At 47.8% G+C, this 19,011-nt stretch overlaps 1 protein-coding gene across 1 annotated transcript; it reads right to left on the minus strand.

Annotated features, from left to right (window-relative positions):
• Positions 1–10,188: 10,188 nt before the first annotated feature.
• On the minus strand, positions 10,189–12,332 carry LOC126570378 (alpha-glucosidase-like). The gene is made up of 3 exons (XM_050228105.1): positions 11,121–12,332; positions 10,609–11,045; positions 10,189–10,517 (listed from the first exon to the last, which is right to left on the minus strand). The coding sequence occupies exons 1-3, from the start codon at positions 12,312–12,314 to the stop codon at positions 10,379–10,381; spliced, it is 1,770 nt and encodes a 589-aa protein (XP_050084062.1). The 5' UTR covers positions 12,315–12,332; the 3' UTR covers positions 10,189–10,378.
• Positions 12,333–19,011: the final 6,679 nt, after the last annotated feature.

Here is a 19,011-nt window from a genome sequence, read left to right on the forward strand (position 1 = left end):
GGGCAAGCGCCTCTCCTATCAGCAATGGCGCAATGCTCGTTTTAAGCCTCTAGCTAAAAGGAGCATTATGCGTAGTGTCTTTTATTTGCTTGGAAAGACGGAACGGAACGGAACGAAAGAGGAGACGTATTCATTAAATAACCTTTCCTTTCACTCTCCTTTTTCAAGGTCAAATTTTGGGAAGTTTAAATTAAATTAATATTCAACAACAACAATACCTGCCCATTGTACAAGCGTTTTAGCTCCAGGAAAAACAGAGAGAAAGAGCAGTCAGCCTGAATCTGAATGCTCGAGATGGAAAAGAAAGCATCTCTGCGCGACACTGTGCGGAAGGAAGTCGTCGTCGTCGCCTGCTTTTGAACAGGATGTCCCCGGGCACCGCCACGGTACGGGGACAACGGGCCGCGTATTGACTGGCAGCCACTTAATATTTAAAGTGCCACTTCCTTCCAAGGTGACGCTCGAGTGCGCAATCCCTTTAAGGAACAAGGACTGTCCTCCTTCGTCTTCCGCCGGGTCTCTTGTCCTCCTTCCTTCTCTACATCGTCGTTCAATACCTTTTCACCGGAAACACTAGAAGGATTATGTAGCATTTGCTGTCGCAACGTGAATCGAAGCGAAAAGCTCAAAAATAATAAATCACACCAACAGAACGAACATGGCACACATACACGCTCTGCGATAAGTAAGAAACGGAACACGAGATCCGGTTGAAGCTTCCTGTGTCTGTGTGCATGTGTTTCGAAGTTGTAATCTCCTTGAAGCGTGCGGGGAACAAGAGTGCGAAAAGTCTTAGGCAACCTTTGCCGTAAGGATAAGTGTCAGGAACTGAGGATGTGGAGCAGCGACCACACGTGCTCTGACGCCGTCCACGGGTCTTTCCCGCCAAAAAAGAAAACCCGCACACGCGTACCATTTGTCCTTGTGAGCAAATCTGAGCAAAACGATCGCAAACGCTTTCCGCCATTTGACAGCTGTCCAACAAGGCATGCTCGCGCGAGTTAACGGATGTTTACCTGATCATAACAGCCATACTGAAGCAACACCCGACCATTCGAGGAATGTTCGTCGTCGTTTACCTGATCAGGTCAACCATCCTGAAACAATACAACCAGTCGCCTCGCATCTGCTAAGGACTTCGTCGCCAATCCGGGATTCCCCGTAATTACGTCTCTACTGGCAGCCTACCTAGCATCTACAATGTTCGTCGCCAACCGTCACCGACAACCGACATCGTCCTTACCTACAACAACCGATATCGTATACCTGCGACAAATACATAGAGATTCTATGTATCCTCCCTCTTCCTTCCATTCCACCTCTCTACCTTTTCCGACATTCCAAAATGTTATAAAAACTATTCCATAGAAATAAAACCTTACTTCGCATACACCAATCAAGGAACCTAGTTGTCTTCATTTCGTTTGACTCTTCGCCGGAACGTAGTCTCACCCGTATCCCGGAAAGTTAACTGGCGCCCGAATAGGGACCGTTCTTCAAGTTTTAAAGTGAGGTGAAAAGTGCTTAAAAACCACAACAAAATCTGCCCAAAAAGTGAGGTGAAAAGTGTTTAAAACCACAAAAAAAAAACCTGCACAACAGCGAGGCGGAACGTGTTAAAACCACGATTAGAAAACCTGCACAACAACGAAGAAGAACATCGTTCATCGTGACCTGCGACTCGTAGACGAAAGCTCTCGAGCGTCGACGAGGGCCCTTAGTAGGCAACGCCAAAAAGGATCATCCCAACTCTTCAAGCATCGGTCATCGAAGGCATGAGCATCGTAGTCGACGCAACGTTCCTGATTGTAGCGTAAGTCACAATTTTTTTTAAGTGATTAGTGTTTAAGTGCGTTTTAGTGAAACACGTTTTCAAAGTATAAGAAATAGTAAGAGAACATTAGTGTATTTTCTATAGAAAGTACAAACGGTACCATTTTTTTTTTTTAACGAAAACAGAATGGTTACCAATACTATCTTGAATTTTGAACAGTTCATGCGTATCGGGAAAGCCCTCGACTACGTTCGCGATTTACCAACATTTGATGGTAAATCGAACTTAGAATACTGCAATATGAATGTAAGAGCGGCATCATTTAGAGGAGTGACAGCAGTAAATAATATTCCCAAACCGAGGGATTTATACACAGCGCCACCTCCAAGGCCCATGTATATCAATAACCCCATCCCTCAAAGACTACCCCTTCCTCCAAGAAATCCTGAGCAAGGAAACCATCTTCCCCCACAACAACAACGTAACCAAACAAGCCAAAATTTTTATCAATCGAATCCAAGGCCGCAAGCTTTGAATAATAATCCCGTACCGATGGAAGTTGATCCATCAATACGAACAAAGGTCTCAAATTATACTAATCGACCTCCTAACAGCCACAGAATAGCTCAACCCCCGTTTCAACAATATAGGCAAATTCATTCTGTAGATGCCCCCACAGAATACATTCAAACAACACCCACTTCTTCGCAATACAGCATATTCTATCCTGAGGATACCCCGTTATATTACACCCCCGCCGAAGCACCCCCTTCACAATATTGGCAAACTTACACTGAAGATACTCCGATCCAAACAGCACCACCTTTTCCGGAATACAGTCAAACTTATCAACAAGACGCCCCGCTGGAATATGTCCAAGCAGCGCCTCCTTTGAATGAAACAGATTTGTACAAAACCGAACCTGCTAACGGTAACAATGCTGAATTTCATTTTTTAGACTAGACCGCAAGATGGTGAATCCTTTTCTCCCATACATCCTCTTGCGGACATCTAAAGGAGAATTCCCCTTTCTGGTCGACTCTGGGGCCAACGTAAACTTAATCTCACCTAAATTCGCTTTAGCTTACAAAGATTCAAAACCATACGAATATCGTAATAATGGGATTAAAAGTGCTACAGGAAATTCCAACGTTACTTCAGCAATAGACATTACATTTTTTAAACCCATTTCCAACTATAAGTTTCAATTCATCTTGTATGACTTGTATGACCCATTCTTTTTTGGCATCGTCGGTTCGAATATATTGAGAACACTCAGTGCTGAACTTTGTTTCAAAAAGGATAGCCTTACCATAATCTCAGACGATGGCCTACCTTTTACAATACCACTACAAAAATATGCAAGAAAGAATGAAAATCATTTCGTCAATTTTCGAGTGGATCATTTAGATTCCCCAAAAAAACAAAGGCTTACAAACGTACCTAATACGAACAAACAAGCATTCACTAAACACATAAAATGTGCCACGAGCACTAAAGAAACAACTCCACTTCAGAAAATGAATCCTTACCCTGTTGCATACACAAACGAGGTAACAAAACAAATTAACACTAATATCGTAGCAGATTCTTCCAGTCCAAAGGTATACCCTATGACATGCACTAATCATCCGGCAAATGATAGTGAGAATTTTTTCATAACTTCGCCCGAAACTCCACCAAATTCATTCAAGCATCAGTTAACCCTCAAAGAAGAAATTAAAGACGTTCAATCTACTGAACCAATTCCCAATTTCCATCAGGAAAAAGTCACAATCCCAAAAACAACCGAACGATCATTACAAAAAAAACACACAAACCCTATTGCAATCTGCACCGAACAAAAACCCCCTTTGCCATCTGCACCGTTAGAAACAATGAATGCACAAGTGACAAAAATTGATTCTAGAGCCACTGTTGATGTGCTACCAAAGTTAAAAGAGGCGGCACTGGAAAATAAACCTCCTGACATTCTCATCATGAATGGAGATAAGCCATTGGAGCCAAAAGAAATTACAGAACTTTTTCATATTAACGGTATCACTCCTTATGTGACCGCCACAAGAAGAAGTGAAATGAATGGTGTTATTGAACGATTCAATTCCAATTTACTCGAAACAAAACACTCGCACATACATCCTCCAGATTTGGTAGCGATGTCAGTGCACAAATATAATCATTCTGTTTCAACTGGTACCTTGAATACTCCCATGGAAATCATTGCACCTTCAGACGATATACCCACAATCTTAGGAAAAGTTCTTATAGGAAAAGATGTAACATATCACAATCAATCGCTAGGAAACCAAACAATATCAGGAGAATCCGAAGCTCATATGAAAGCGAAACGAAAGCTCCATCATTACAAACCATTTAGAATAAAAAAACATTATGACCAAAGGCAGGGAAAGCGTTACAAAAGAAGGAATATCCAATCCACAAAAAGCAAGAAATAGATAATACACGATAGCGATGCAGGTACTTACTAGATATAAAGCTGTAACTAGTAATATTAAGAAAGCAATTGTTCCCAACCGTCAATACCCGTCCCTAAAATCTCAACCTTTCATCATACCCAATGTTAAAAAACTCATATACGATATCAAAGACTTGCAACGAGACAACGGCAAATGCACACCCGCATTACTTCAAGGAGAATCAGCCGCTTGCGATTACGTGTCAAATCCAGCAAAGACTGAAATCATCCATTTAGATATGAATCATCTAATAATCGATGCAGTCAGCACCTTCACATTGAAAACCACTTGCGGCGTTAAAAAGAGAAACTTAACTGGTTCATTTCTAATAACCTACGAGACATGCAATATCTTCATCAACGAAAAACTGATCTCCAACAATAAGACTGAAATGGTCGGATCACCATTGAATCTGCCAATTTACGGTATCAAAGTATCGCCACAAAACTCCATCATCAATTTAAGTCTAGAACACCTACATTCATTGCACAAAGAACTTAGAAATGAAATGAAGGAAATCAGATTAGAAACCAACAGCATCACATGGAACGGATTTCACACGAGTATAATCAGTTTACCCGTGCTACTGATTATCATCACCGGTATCTACCTCGGTATAAAACTTTGGAAAGGAAGAATGGTCATCAACATTCATGAACCACCAGCACCCAACAACGAGCTCAATGAGAATAGCTACAACCCGCCTACAATGATGCATGTGTTTCGTACGGAGCCTCAAATCTAAGGGGGGGGCGAGTTAACGGATGTTTACCTGATCATAACAGCCATACTGAAGCAACACCCGACCATTCGAGGAATGTTCGTCGTCGTTTACCTGATCAGGTCAACCATCCTGAAACAATACAACCAGTCGCCTCGCATCTGCTAAGGACTTCGTCGCCAATCCGGGATTCCCCGTAATTACGTCTCTACTGGCAGCCTACCTAGCATCTACAATGTTCGTCGCCAACCGTCACCGACAACCGACATCGTCCTTACCTACAACAACCGATATCGTATACCTGCGACAAATACATAGAGATTCTATGTATCCTCCCTCTTCCTTCCATTCCACCTCTCTACCTTTTCCGACATTCCAAAATGTTATAAAAACTATTCCATAGAAATAAAACCTTACTTCGCATACACCAATCAAGGAACCTAGTTGTCTTCATTTCGTTTGACTCTTCGCCGGAACGTAGTCTCACCCGTATCCCGGAAAGTTAACTCGCGCTCGCGTTCGCTCTCACACGTATTAGAAGATTATCATTTCTTCGGTGAAGCTTACCAGGGGAAATGGGGTGCGAATTACTGCAACGAACATGCTTAATGCTTTATGCTATGATGTTAGACTTTCGCATTGAAATTATGTTTTTATGCTTTGCACTGAAAATCATAAAACAGTGAAGAGCGACACAAAGGCTTAGCTTCACAATAAGCTGCAAATGAAACATTTCCCCCCCGAAAAAAATCCTCATAAATCCACATTATCGCAGCTCTTTTATCAGAGAGAAAGAGATAGGGAAAGTGAGATAAATTTTCAATTACCCGACAAAAACCCGGATAGGTAAACATCGGGTGGGCCGTGCACAAAAGCACAACAACGTGCTTTACGATGCGAATTATTTTCCAAATTTTTCATCGATCCCGCTTACGCACCCGGCTCCCTTTTTTTATACTGTTCCCCTGGGGATGAGTCAGACGGAATCGGACAGGATTGGACCGAATCTTGCCGTCGTTCGCTTACTGTTTATTGATTTTTCATCCCGAGCATCCAGAGCATCCAGTGCTTCATCCTTTGCGCTCCGGCGCTTCCCACTTCATTCCGCGACCTTCATTTCATCCCCGCCAGGCAAATAAAAGGGAAAATCAAAAATCCATAATTCCGGCACCGCGCGAGCACCAAAGTAAGTCCACGGTGGCGACCACGAAGCGCGTTCAAAAATCAATAAGCAGGGAGCCCCCCGGTCCAAGCAACCCCAAAAGCTCTGCCGTTCTCTCGGTGCGGTGCGAGATAAAAGATAATAAGCGCCGGATTGGGAATGATTGCAAAGGGAGGAGTAGCGCGTTTGGGTGGGTGAGTGGGTGGGTGAATGTGCGCCAACCAAGCAGCAAACAGAAAGAGTTGCTTGATTTCAATATTTTATACTCCCCACAAAGCGAAACGAGATCCCATCAACCGCTCTTCAGATAAGTTCGTGTTTCCTGAGCTCTTGGTTGGCTCGATCCTTTAAGCTACCGGAGTGGCCGAGGAAGTGTACAATTTTCCAATCAAGCTCCAGCTCCGCAGTTTCCGTTCCAACCAACCACTGGAAAGATGAAAGATCGAAATAACTTGGCCACAACTTGCCGCACTGATTGCGCGCGTTCATTTGCATATCCAACTCCGCACCCAACCCATCCCCGGCAGCCAGCAGCCAGTAGTTTTGTGCGAGATTTGATGAAGGAGATGGTGCGGTTCCGCTTGCGGTCCGGAACGGAACGGAACAGTCCGGCAACAGCAAAAGCTTTCCAAAAACCCATCATCTCTTTCCAGGGCACTTAACCTGATTGAATTGTCCTTCCGTGGTGAACACGCGCGCACACATGCTACGACACATTTACTATAACTCTGTGGCGATCCCTTGGGTTCTCCACGTGGAAAACTATTGTCCCCCCGGAAAGCTCCACCACCTAAAGCTCGTCCACATCACACCGAGGCAACGAACCGAAATGAAAAATCCCATTCATCCACAAGAAAGGAGAAGGAAAGAGGGGTGGTTATGGTGGGGTGCTGAGGTTGCTACCACCCTTCACTTGTGCGTTATTACATTTTCAATAAAACAAAAGTTTATCGTCACTACGCCCGGTCTGCCACCACCACCGACTACTTCCATCGGGGAGTCGAGTCGTGCTGTGGCACGCCATGAACAAGGGTGCGAAAAGAGGGGTTGTTGTTTGGCAGAGGGGTGGTAGCAAACTTATCAACGAATGTGTCGCCCTACACACACAGCGATGTGAGCAGTGATTGCGAATTCACACCATTTACTGCAATACGCCACCGAGCACGGACATGAGCTTCAGCAGCAGAAATGTCCTTTTGCAGGAGGAAACATTAATGTTTAATGTTGGGGATATAAGCGGATTGATGCACCGCTTCCCCATTTGCTGTCCCTCCTTTTCGATGGTTGATTATCAAACCCTAGCGCCCCTCCCCCAGGAATCGATGACGCCTTGGTGTCATGGAAATTATCGGTTTTCCACGAACGTCACTCATCACTTCCTGACGCCGCGCACCAGCACGCTGAACCCTTCCCTTGAACCACCCCCAGTACCCACGAAAGCTTGCGTTTGTATCTGTGAACGAGACCTCGGAACTCATGTTGGCATTAAAATAGTATCGTGCACCCATCCCCCCGCCCCCCACCCTCCGATAACTCCAGCGACCTTCATCCGCCACCGGCGCTGATAGTGAAAAATGTGGGCAAAGGTTTTCCCAATCGATAGGCGTGCCGGCGAATGCACCAACACCAAGGAACAAGGTGTGACGGAAATACTACAGTTCACGGTTTCCCACAGCACAGTGTGAGTGAGCTAGCAGCGGTGGTCGGTGGCAGAGTGTGGCATGGTGGCAGGAGACTCAACTCGAGAGTTTGATAAACGGGTTACACCGGGCGCGCGCGCTTCTATCACGATGGATTCACCTACGCCAGCACCACCACCAAAGTACATCCTGTTCGCGACGTCATAAGGGAAAGAGGAAATGGTGGGGGGGGGGGGGGGGGTGCCCAACGCCCAACATGTGTCTCCCCGAGTGGCGCGCGAAGGGAGGAGGTTTTGTGAGTTATGCGGGTGGTTTGATAAATGGGCTGACCCGATTACAGCTGTTTCCGTGCGACTTTCGCGCCTCGAAATGCCTGGCCTGGACTGGAACACCAAGCAATACATCTCTACGCATGGCCCCGATGGCCGATTCGGTTGGATTGACCAATTGACAAACAATTGGCCTCCGGTCCGGTTTGGTTGTTTGCGGACACTTTCGCCGTCACGGAGACACTTTCGCCGCCGGCAAAACAACAAAAACGACGAAGCACCCATGTTGGGAAAGCATAACTAAAAGGACGCAAACTGTTTCGTTTCCGGTGTGCGACAAACCCGGGATCGGAGTAGAATGCCGAGAGTTCAGCCAAAGCAAGACGGGAGAAGCGGACTGCGAACCGGACCGTAACGAGTCCTGAGAGCACAATGGAAAGGACGAGAAATATAACCATTCCGTTTCCGTTTCCGTTTCCGTTTTTTGGGGGCCAGGAAGGAAGCGTCGACTCCTCCCAGCGAATAAACAAAATCAAGAAACGAAGACGCAAACGCTCTCGAATGCGAGCCGGATATGTCGTTGGCCCTAGAGTGGTCCCGTCGTCGTCGTCGTCGTCGTCGTTGTCGCCGGACGCTGGCAACGATGTAATGATTATGTTGCCAAGCATCGTGGCACCATAATGGCTCGGCCACTCCGGACCGGACCGTAGCGTCCCCAGTCCCCAGAGTGCGGCGAGTGCGTCGCTTTCCCATTTTGTATTTCGGGATCGTTTCGAGAGCTCTTTCGAAGGCTTTTGTGTCGTGCTATCAGGCGATTCATCCTTTTCGGTATCGAGATAGGGATTTCATTCGCAACAAAATGGCCAAAGATGTCCTTTTTGTCCACAAACCAAAAAGACCTGCCATGTCATCGTTCGGGGGCGCCACAGATAATGTTTTTGGCAAAGGAGACATGCAAAAATCCCTAAAATAGAACCGAAAAAGAATGAAAAGCACCTTCAAATGAGTCTCGGTGTGTTCTGTGAACCGTCAATAAGCTTCAGTGACCTCGAAGCTGAATGGGGGTGTCTGGAAAAGGTCATTCCAGTAGTTGCCAGATGGAAGTGTAGAACTAGATCCCGATGGAGTGGTCCACCTGTTGGTCCTGTCACTTGCTGGAAGTTGCAGCTTCACGCAGACTTCACTCAACATCGGAAAAGGAATCCCAGATCCAAGAAGTTGCCCTACCGGGTATACCGGGTAGTGGCTTCTGTCTTTCCAACTGTCAATTGACTACAAACTTTGAAGTTTATGATTAATTCAATAAATTGGATATCAAACTAATGTACGAGCATCTTCACGATCGCTCGTCCATCGTCCCGAATATACTGCCGGCAACTCATAGTCACAAAATCTCGAGTCCGCGCTCCATCAAACCCCCACCAACTCCGCTGGGTTCAGACTCGAAACTGAAAACTTTTAACTCTGACTTGAGCCAAACAAATGATGGCTGCTATCCTAACTTTTGCTTCGATAAACATTGCCAACATTCCCGCTGAGCCGAGAATGGACGGCTTCGCGGGCATCGCGAATTCCCAGACAAGTAGCTCAGGAACTTGTTCTCAGCATGCCGCTTCTGCTACTCACCCCCGGGGGGAGGTGCGCGCGCAAACACAGCTGGAAATCGGTGTAATTACTCTTGTCTCGTACCCCGGTCCAGACAGCAAACCTCCCCGTCCACGTCTCTCTGTCTTCATTTCTTTTTCTTCTCTACCGCTCTCTCTCTCTGTTGGCAACTCGTTGACCCGAACCATGCCACCAGCATCAACGGCAGCAGCACGCAACCGGAAACGATTAATTGCAAGACGCGACAACACGCGAATTCCTACCCGCGAATGCACCATCGTCGTCGTCGTCGTCGCCGTCGTCGTCGTTGCTGCTGCATCCACTGCACTCCTTTAGAGTGAGCGACTGGTGACCGTCGCGCGATATTCGTCACGCGCAGAAGTTGTTTAATTTAGCCCGGATTGGACTAAACGAAACAAGCAGAAATGACGCTTGGTACACGCAAACACGCGCAACACGCCTCGTTTTTCAATTTAACAGCTCGCTCCTGGCTCCAGCACTCAACGCTGGGAATGGAATGCCAAAAAAAAAACGAAAACGTCGGAAAATTAAATGTTTAATCAAATTCACAATCCAATCCAGTTGTTTCGCAAAACTTCTTCGTTCGGCCTGGGATTCTTGGAGAGAGCACCTACAAGTACTGTCTCCGCCGCTGTATTTTGCATTCCCTTTGTGTGTATTCCATTTTTATTGCGCCATAGTGACACCTGCTGCTACTGCTGCTTCGGATTTAGAACAAAACATTTTTCACGAACGCCAAGATGGCGACAGCCAACGAAAGGTGAACGGTAGCGGAACCGGACACCACTCCGCGCAGTACGACGGAATCGTGTGCCAGCAGCTTCACCTGGTGGATGGACACTTCATCGCTAGAAAAGGCAGAGAGAGGGAGCAGGGCATCACAATGGGGAGTCGTAGCGAATATCACCTCCAAATCATTTCTCCGTTAGAGCTACCTACCCTGCCTTATAATTGGAGTTTGGTTGCGCAATCTCCACCGTCAGCGAAGCTGGCAGGTTGACAAAGTCCCCTAGATCCACCGTACGCCCCTCAGCAGCCATATTGAGCACCGTCACGAACGAATCCTCACCGTGCAGATCCCGACTAAAAGCGTACACATCACGTCCGACCGTCCGATGTGTGAACTCTCCATCGATCATTGTTCGATGGCGACGCAGCTTGGTCATTGTGCGAAAGTGCTTAAGGGTGCTCTTGTCCGCGGACTCCTGCATCGCGACATTACGCGTCGGATAGTCCGGATGCAACGGTAACCAGGTGGTCCGGTTCGTACTGAACCCAGAAGATATGGTGTTGTCCCACTGCATCGGTGTGCGGTTCGGATCACGGTTGTCAAACTGTTCGGCCGCCTTGTAGTCCAGCATTCCGATCTCTTCTCCCTACCGAGAGAAGTAAAGTGTTGGTGTTCATGATCTCAAGAGGAAAACAATGTTCTGTAGACTATTTCTACTTACGTAGTAGGTGATACTGGTACCGGGAAGTGTGTGGAGCAGGGTAAGCAACTGATCAACCTTCACCAACCCAACGCGACTGGCCACACGGGAGTGATCATGCGATCCCGCGACCCAGCTCGGTGTTTGGCGTGCCGGCATATGGTTCAACCAGAAGTCAATCGATTGCTTCAACCCAATCGCATTCTGATCACTATTGAAATCGTAGATGAGCTGGAAGTTGAAAGGCATATGGGCACCCTGCCGTCCGCCCGGCGATTCCTCGTAGTACCGCATCGTGTTCTCGATCGACGCGTACGCCTCCGTCATCAGGATGATCGTTTTGCCCGTCTGGCGGCCATAGTCCTCACACAGCTGCCTCCAACCGTACACCACTTCGTACGTATCCGGATTGTCCTTGGTGTAGATGTGATCGAGCTCGTCGTAGGAACCGGGTGGCCCCCAACCCGGTGGCTCATCACGCAGCTGCTCATCCTCGAACATGTGGTTGATCGCATCGAGCCGGAACCCATCGACACCCTTCCCGAGCCAGAAGCTTAACATGGCCGTCATATCCCGGAGCAGGGCCGGATTGCGGTAGTTCAGATCGGGCTGCTTATCCGTGAACTGGTGCAGATAGTACTCACCGCGTCCCTCGTGGAACTTCCAAGCCGAACCACCGAACACGGAGATCCAGTTGTTTGGCGGTTCCCGGACCCCGGTCACCGAGTTTATCCGCCCCGGATGCCAAACGTAGTAGTCTCGGTACGTCGGATTGCCTCGGGCCGACTCGATGAACCACTGGTGCTCGTCGCTGCTATGGTTCGGGATAAAGTCCAGCATCAGCTTGATACCGTGACGGTGCGATTCCTCGATCAGCTCCTCCATATCAGCCACCGTACCATACTCGGGCTGTATGTCGTAGAAATCGGACACATCGTAACCAAAGTCACGCAACGGAGACTTGAATGGTGGACTCAGCCAGGCCGCATCGATACCAAGACCGGCCAGATACTCTAGCTTCGAAGTGATGCCCTTCAGGTCACCGATACCGTCGCCATTGCTATCCTTGAACGAGCGCGGGTAGATCTGGTAGAAGGTGGCGTGCTCGTACCAATCCTTTTCCTCAAGGTCCCGTACGGTGGCGGTGATTTGTGACGCGGCACAGACTAACAACAGTGTCACGATGGACACTCGGAACACTAGCGGTGCGGCCATTTCTCTGGCAGTTGATTCGATACTGACTCCGAAGCAAAAAGGGGGGCTGACCGACGTAGAGCGCTAGCGCTCAGATGGTTATGATAAGAGAGACCATATTCAAGTTTTATTACCTACTCACCTACTTATCTGGATTCGATTAGGAAAAGAATGGTCCCTTTGATAAGATAATACGCCCCCCTAGAGCGACATCGGATCCACTGTTGATGTTGTTTGAGAGATGACCAACGAATGGCTCTCCGGGCATCGTTTGCTGCTCGTTGGACGGCCAATCCAATTCCATTTTTCTCTGCAACTTTTGCAACAATTTAAAATTCTACATCCCGCGCATACACGTCACATGTATTCACATTTCATATTTTATTACCGTCCCGACTGGCCTCTGATCTGGAAACCATCAAAAAGTAATGGACTCCGCCCGTACGGACGGACCGTCGGATGTGGAACTGTAAAGTCAATACTTGTGCCAAAAAGAAGATGATGAGCTCATCATCAAAGTTCTGGTCCACCAGGATGCCCGCGTCACGCCCTGTGTCAATGTAGCGCAAACTCGGTAGACGAGCAGCAGCAGCAGTAGTTTACGACCCGAAACATCATCATTTTATGAACTCAACTTCTTGACTTCTGCAAGAGTGGCGGACCTGAGGATTGCGCTACAAAGTTTTCGAATAACGTAACGCCATGAAATCACTGACAGTTGGCTGGAGGAAGACGGTGATGTTTCGCTTTTTCCCGCCGCTAGTCTCTCTCTCTAAACGTATTCGATGAGGTCGTGATGGCACTCGTGGCACCATCTGCAAGGTGTTAAGATGGTCCGGGATCTCTTGCTAGACGGAAGGTAGTCGGGATCCTTCGCTTTCTCGCAGTATTAAAGGAACTAGACGCTGCCCCGCTCGATAATACACAGGATGATGGTTGTTAATGATTGTGTTTATAGGGCGCACGTCTCTCTCGCTTCTACTCTCGCGTTCCCCTATATTTTTTTCCTTTGGTGCGACCGACGACGAAAGCAAATATTCGAAAATTCTAACCAGCACCCAATAACGCACTGATAACACGGAACGCTCGTTCCGGGATAGCGAGGGTGTACGAAATGCCCTCCGATTCGACCATCAATCGATACGCAAGACAGATAACGCAAACTGCCCCAAAAAAAGGGCACTCGGACACTTGAACTGATGGTGAGGAAGCGACCATTAATCACCGATCACCGTCCAGTGGGAATACATCCAATTTGATTAAGATTAGAAGCATCTTCTCCCGCACGGGGGCCACACTCTCACCGGTCATTTGCTAAATGGATTTCCAGCTTCCTCACGCGCCTCAGAAGATCTCTAGCCCACGGTTAATCAATTAATTAATTACCTCGATTAACCTAGAAACGAGGCGCATCTCTAAACGGAGCAACCGCGACGAACGCGTCGATCGGCACACCACATTCCACTTCCACCTTTTCCACTGTCCCCTTCGGTACTTCGGTTCTCACACAGGTACCGAGCTGTTCGAACCCCCCGGCCCGCCAGTCGCGATTGCAACGCGCCCTCTCGATGTTGTTGTCGCGAAACCCGTGGGGCTAAAGATGAATTATTGATGATTGCGAAGTGGTCCTCGGCCCTGCGGCGACACAAGAAAACCCATTGCCCTGCCGTACAATTACAAACCAATTACCACCACACCAACGATCCCGCACTGCCCCAAATGACCCAGACACAGGTCCTGGGTCCACCACAACCACGACCCAATGGAGTGAGAGAATGATGATGATGATGATGATGTGCCGCCGGAGGTACTGCATTAACCGGCACCAAAGTGGCCAGGTTGCTGTACACGCCGAAAGGGAAAACGGGAGCAAGCGAGAAATGTACTTCGCGCGTTGATGATTAATGCATGAAGCATCGTATCGCATCGCATCGTATCGCGCATCGAAACAACGGCGTCCGTGGCGATGCAGCAGAAGACATCAACACATCGTCGCGACACACAGAGCAATTGGCCGACCAGGGGAATGTTGTGAAAAGAGGCACCGCGATCACTGTAATCCGTGCCCAGCATATGGATGTCAGTGTTTTTTGAGTCCACCCAAGAGTTAAGTTTAAATTCCCCGACAAAAGGTTGAAAAGTGAGTTTCGGTTTTATTTCGCTGGAGGGAAATTGGTCAGCTTTCAAGATAGAGTAATGGGAATTCCGGGGCCCCAAAATAGCTGAGTCAGTTAAGAAACGGGACGAGGGCTCCTTCAGAAGAGTCATTTCGGTTAAAGCACCACAGAAGTGCGTTGGAAGCTTACACAGCAAACAGTTTCCGCCATCAAACAGCAACGACCTACGGGACGTTTACCAACACAAACAATTGGAGAAGCAGAAAAAAGGGTTTCACTACCACTGGCATCTAGCGGTTACTTCAGGAGATCCTTCTTGATTCGGATGAACCCATGGGCTGATGGATTCCTTTGGCCTCCTTGTCCATCGTCCGATGACGATTGAAGTTGAGATGCTCTTGAGAGTTAAAATCTCTCTTCATCGCGGGCCCCCCGTTTTATCCCTCGAGCCAGAACAATCCGAGACCGTTTGCTTTGATCTGATCTGGTAAGAATAAAGCAATAGCTGAAGAAACCGAAGCAGAAGCTGCTACATCAGCATCTCAGCAAGCGCTCCCCCTTAAGATGACTTCATCCCTAGATTTTCTAGAGTACACCTATTGCCCACTTTCGGTTACTGCTTCGCTCTCCCATTTAATGGTTGCTATATGTTGCCAACTACTCTTAGGCTTTGGACCTCGGCCAAAGGGTCTATAGGTCCTGCTGGCTGCTACGCAACGCCAACCAATACCAGGAAAACAATATGTCTCTCAGGAGCAAGCAATGTTGCCATTTGCTCGACCACCATCGCACCAAGCCTCGTCATGTTCTCTCCATCTCCCTGGACGGTGCACCACCGGAGGTTCTATTCTTCGTTCTCACAGATTCGCTTTTTTTTATACGTTACCAACGTTACGCTCAGTACCCATCGGGCCTCCTCCCTTTTGGGTCCGGTGACCAACAATTTATTGCTTTCCCCGCCTTTCCCGTGGACTGACTGGCTTACTAGCTTGGCTGGAGGTGACGCACCATTGCCATAGTCATCGCCATCTTCGCCTGAAACCTTCGGCCTACTCCAGCATTTCCATCTCCGGCTCTTCCCACAATCAACCGTCGATCGTAACGGGGTCCCCGTTAGCCCCCGTTTCTTTCCGGAACCTTTTTTTCCCAGCGAACGGATTTGTCGATTTTATTGGCCAGCCGAGTTTGCCGAGGAGCGACGCCCGAAGTAGCCTTTTGTTCGCGCGCTCGTCGTCATCATCATGGTCGTCGTCGTCGTCACCGATGGTGCGTAGCGAAATGTAATGTTTGCGTTTGGTTTGGCACCGTGGCCACCGGTACTCCTGCCCCGGGCAGACGACGGCGTGGCCGATGGAAATGATTGCCTTTGAAGTGGCGATCCGGTGACGACGAAGCGGGCATAGTAAGTGGCTCATTTTGACGATCGCATTTATGGTTCTCGCATCTTGAACCCAAAGTGTGTGCTGGTGTGTCGGTGGGTGTTACAACAATATCATAAATTTACACGCCGACACAAATTGGGCTCCAAGTCCTCCACCCCCGGTTCTGCCCCGTTAATGTCCGCGAGGGGTTGATGGGAGTTGGAATTAACTGCGCCACTGGTGGCCATTGTTTCCCGATAGATGATTATGTGCTGCGAGTTTTAAAATGTGTTTTTTTTAAATGATGCTTTCAAAGCACTCTTTGATGAAAGAAAGGGGTCACTAGCACCAGTGCGACCGTCCCCGAGGGGGGGGACTTTTGATTTTAATTCCTTCATTTTACTGTGAAATGGTTGACATTCTACCGCAGACCCAGTCGCGCCCACCCGAGTGGGGCTATTGGAAACTTTCCTTTTGCTGGACAACGACCACCGTTGGCGTGGCGGACAGTGAAAGTACGGGAGTACCGGAGAGGGGAAGGGCTAATTATGACTCTGGATTCCCCGGCGTGGTTCATGTTCCGAGGCGTGGTCCATTGGAGCGGTATCGACGTGGTAGCAAAGCGATAGGAAAAGTTGGTCAACTTCCCGCTGCCTCCAGCCCCAGTCTCTAATGATCAATGTAATATGCACGGTTAGTTTTGAAAGCTTCAATGAATGAGGGACTGGCGACATGACTGGAGGGCAGAGTAGCAGCGTAGAGCAGAGCAGCAGTTGAGCTTCTAATGGGTCGTTTAGGAAACTTGTTCTCTGGTCGCGGCTACGGCCGGTAAGAGGGGCCACAGAACTGCGTCACGCGTGTGATTAGTTGGAAAGTACAGTTTGATGATGGCGACAGCTTCCAATTAGACGCTTTTCAATTTCAGTTTTCCGTTTCCATCGAAGATAGCAGCTTGATGCCGCAAAGTGTCTCTCTTTTGCGACGACTCGTTGCAACATTTGCGAAAATAAGCTCTTTTTCCGCCAAAAAACATAAGCTACTTGGTAGCAACATCGCAATGGCGGGCGTGTACTGGCTGGCGTCAGCAAAATGGTGCGTTCTTCAAAGCAGAAATGGCAGCGTCATCATGGCATTTCTCCATCATTAATACCAATCATGATGTGCACAACCCATTCGACTGAGAGGCAGGGGCCCGGAATGACATTACAGACATACACACTCAGCCGTAGCCGCAACATGAAGAAAGCTCAACAATCTGCCACCCAACGCAATCCACTTCTATTTTCCGCCCACGCACACTGGAACGCCAGCAAACACAATGGCATTTCGTCATATTTTTTGGTGGCAATCCATTGCCAGCCAATGCCGATGGCCAACCAGCGATCCATTTTCCTCATTCTCCTTGTCTCCAGTCCTCGAAAGATGCTGAATCGAGGCTTTTGGTCTGGTTTGGAGCACTCGTCGCGAAGCGAAAGGATAACAGAAGACGCCTACAGACGAATTGATGGAGCTCCGTACTCCAAAGACCACGCTGTTGTTGTGGACGAAAGAACGATCCCGACCGATGGAGGACATTGTAATGACCTGCATTGTATCCGATGATCCCCCTCAAACAATTGGTTCCAATAAAAGTCTCATCTTGAGCAAGGCCCTTCGTGGCTCTGCTCAGCGCACGCAAACGCAGTCCAGTTGATTCCAAGAGGTCTGACGAGAGGGGTAAACTCCAAAAGCCCCTTAGTCACGGAACGGATTATTATAAACACATTCCCCTTCTGAGCTTTAACCTTGCTGGAATGGTGATGCGAGGGTGGAAAATGATTTTCCCCTTCCTTCCAATTTCCAATTCCAAAGGTTCACTTCCAGCACTAAACAGAGCATGAGCACGTACGCTCCGGCGTGGAAATCCTTTCGAAAACCATTTCCAATCGGATGCTCCCTCGGTGCCTCGGTGCGATTGCCCTAGATTATCGGCAACATTTTACTCGACGTTTGCCATCCGATTTCCGTGGGTAAAAGTTTATTCCGTCCCGTCGTCGTTCTCCTTTCAGACCGAACCGACTTGAGTGCTCGCTTGCTCGCTCCCTCACTTTACTATCGAGCCGTTACTACGATGCCGGTGCGCATCCTCTGCTCTGCTTCTGTCTTTGTTCGATAGTTTCGATGTTAAGTGGCCGCATGAGATAGTACTGCGGCGGTGCGCCCGTATTCGATGTTGCCTCCCGGTTTGTATGCTTTGTCATCCGTTGTTTCTGCTCCTGCCGTTCACCATTCAAACATGAGCCAAATTAGGATCCTTTTAAGGCAAGTGCCACCGTTTGGGCTCGTGGCCTGTGTTTTTTTTTTTGCTTCGTACATAGCGAGTCACAACGTAGAGTGCTTTTTGTGCCCTAGAATGACAACTCCGATAGTGGAGAAACAGTTTCGTGGGGACATTCTTTGCTGTAGCTTGACTTTGACAATGATGCAAAGGAGCAAGCGAACCATCGACGCATGTTCTGTTCTGTGATCGTCAAAGTCGAAAGAACCTTGCGTTGAGCTCAGCATGTGATTATGCATATCATTTATGAGGGTTGTAGTTTTTGGAAGTTCAACCGAAGACAGAGCAGAACATATTCGAAACGTGTGGTGTCAGTGAATAAATACTCGCAGCACCTGGAAAGCTCTTAAAGGGAAGCTTAGGTTTTTAATTTTTGTTGTAGCGTTTATGCAAAAATTTATACATTTGTACATTTTTTGAAATGTTTGGAAAGCAGTTTGAGAAACGCGCTTAAAGCGTTTTACGCGAAACATGATTCTTTAGTGGTACAGTTGCCCGTGGCTGTGTTTTTAATTACTTTTTTCTGATATTACGACGAACCGGTTTGAAAGGTTGTAATTTGCTGTGACGTTCCCCTCAAAAAATAGCAACTATTTGGCGTAAACAAAATCGCAAAAATGAACAATTTTTAAGCTTAAAGAAACGATCTCCAGGAATTGTCTAAATGTCCAATTTTCCATATCAAATTCCTTTTAATTCCAATCCCCGGGCCATCGTTTGAAGAATTTGATTACCTGCAATGCGAAAAATCCAAAGCATTTTATTTTGCTAATGCTTCGACCTCACGCGCCGTAAGTCTCAGATCGTTTTACGTTTATAAACTGGCCACTGATCCAATCCAGCTATTGAGCCAAAGCACACCCTTATCTAAGAAACCGCTCTCGGGCTCTCGCGTATCGCGTAAATGAATTCCAAGAAAGCGG

Source organism: Anopheles aquasalis, chromosome 2 (genome assembly GCF_943734665.1).
Source record: "Anopheles aquasalis chromosome 2, idAnoAquaMG_Q_19, whole genome shotgun sequence".
Classification (NCBI taxonomy): domain Eukaryota; kingdom Metazoa; phylum Arthropoda; class Insecta; order Diptera; family Culicidae; genus Anopheles; species Anopheles aquasalis.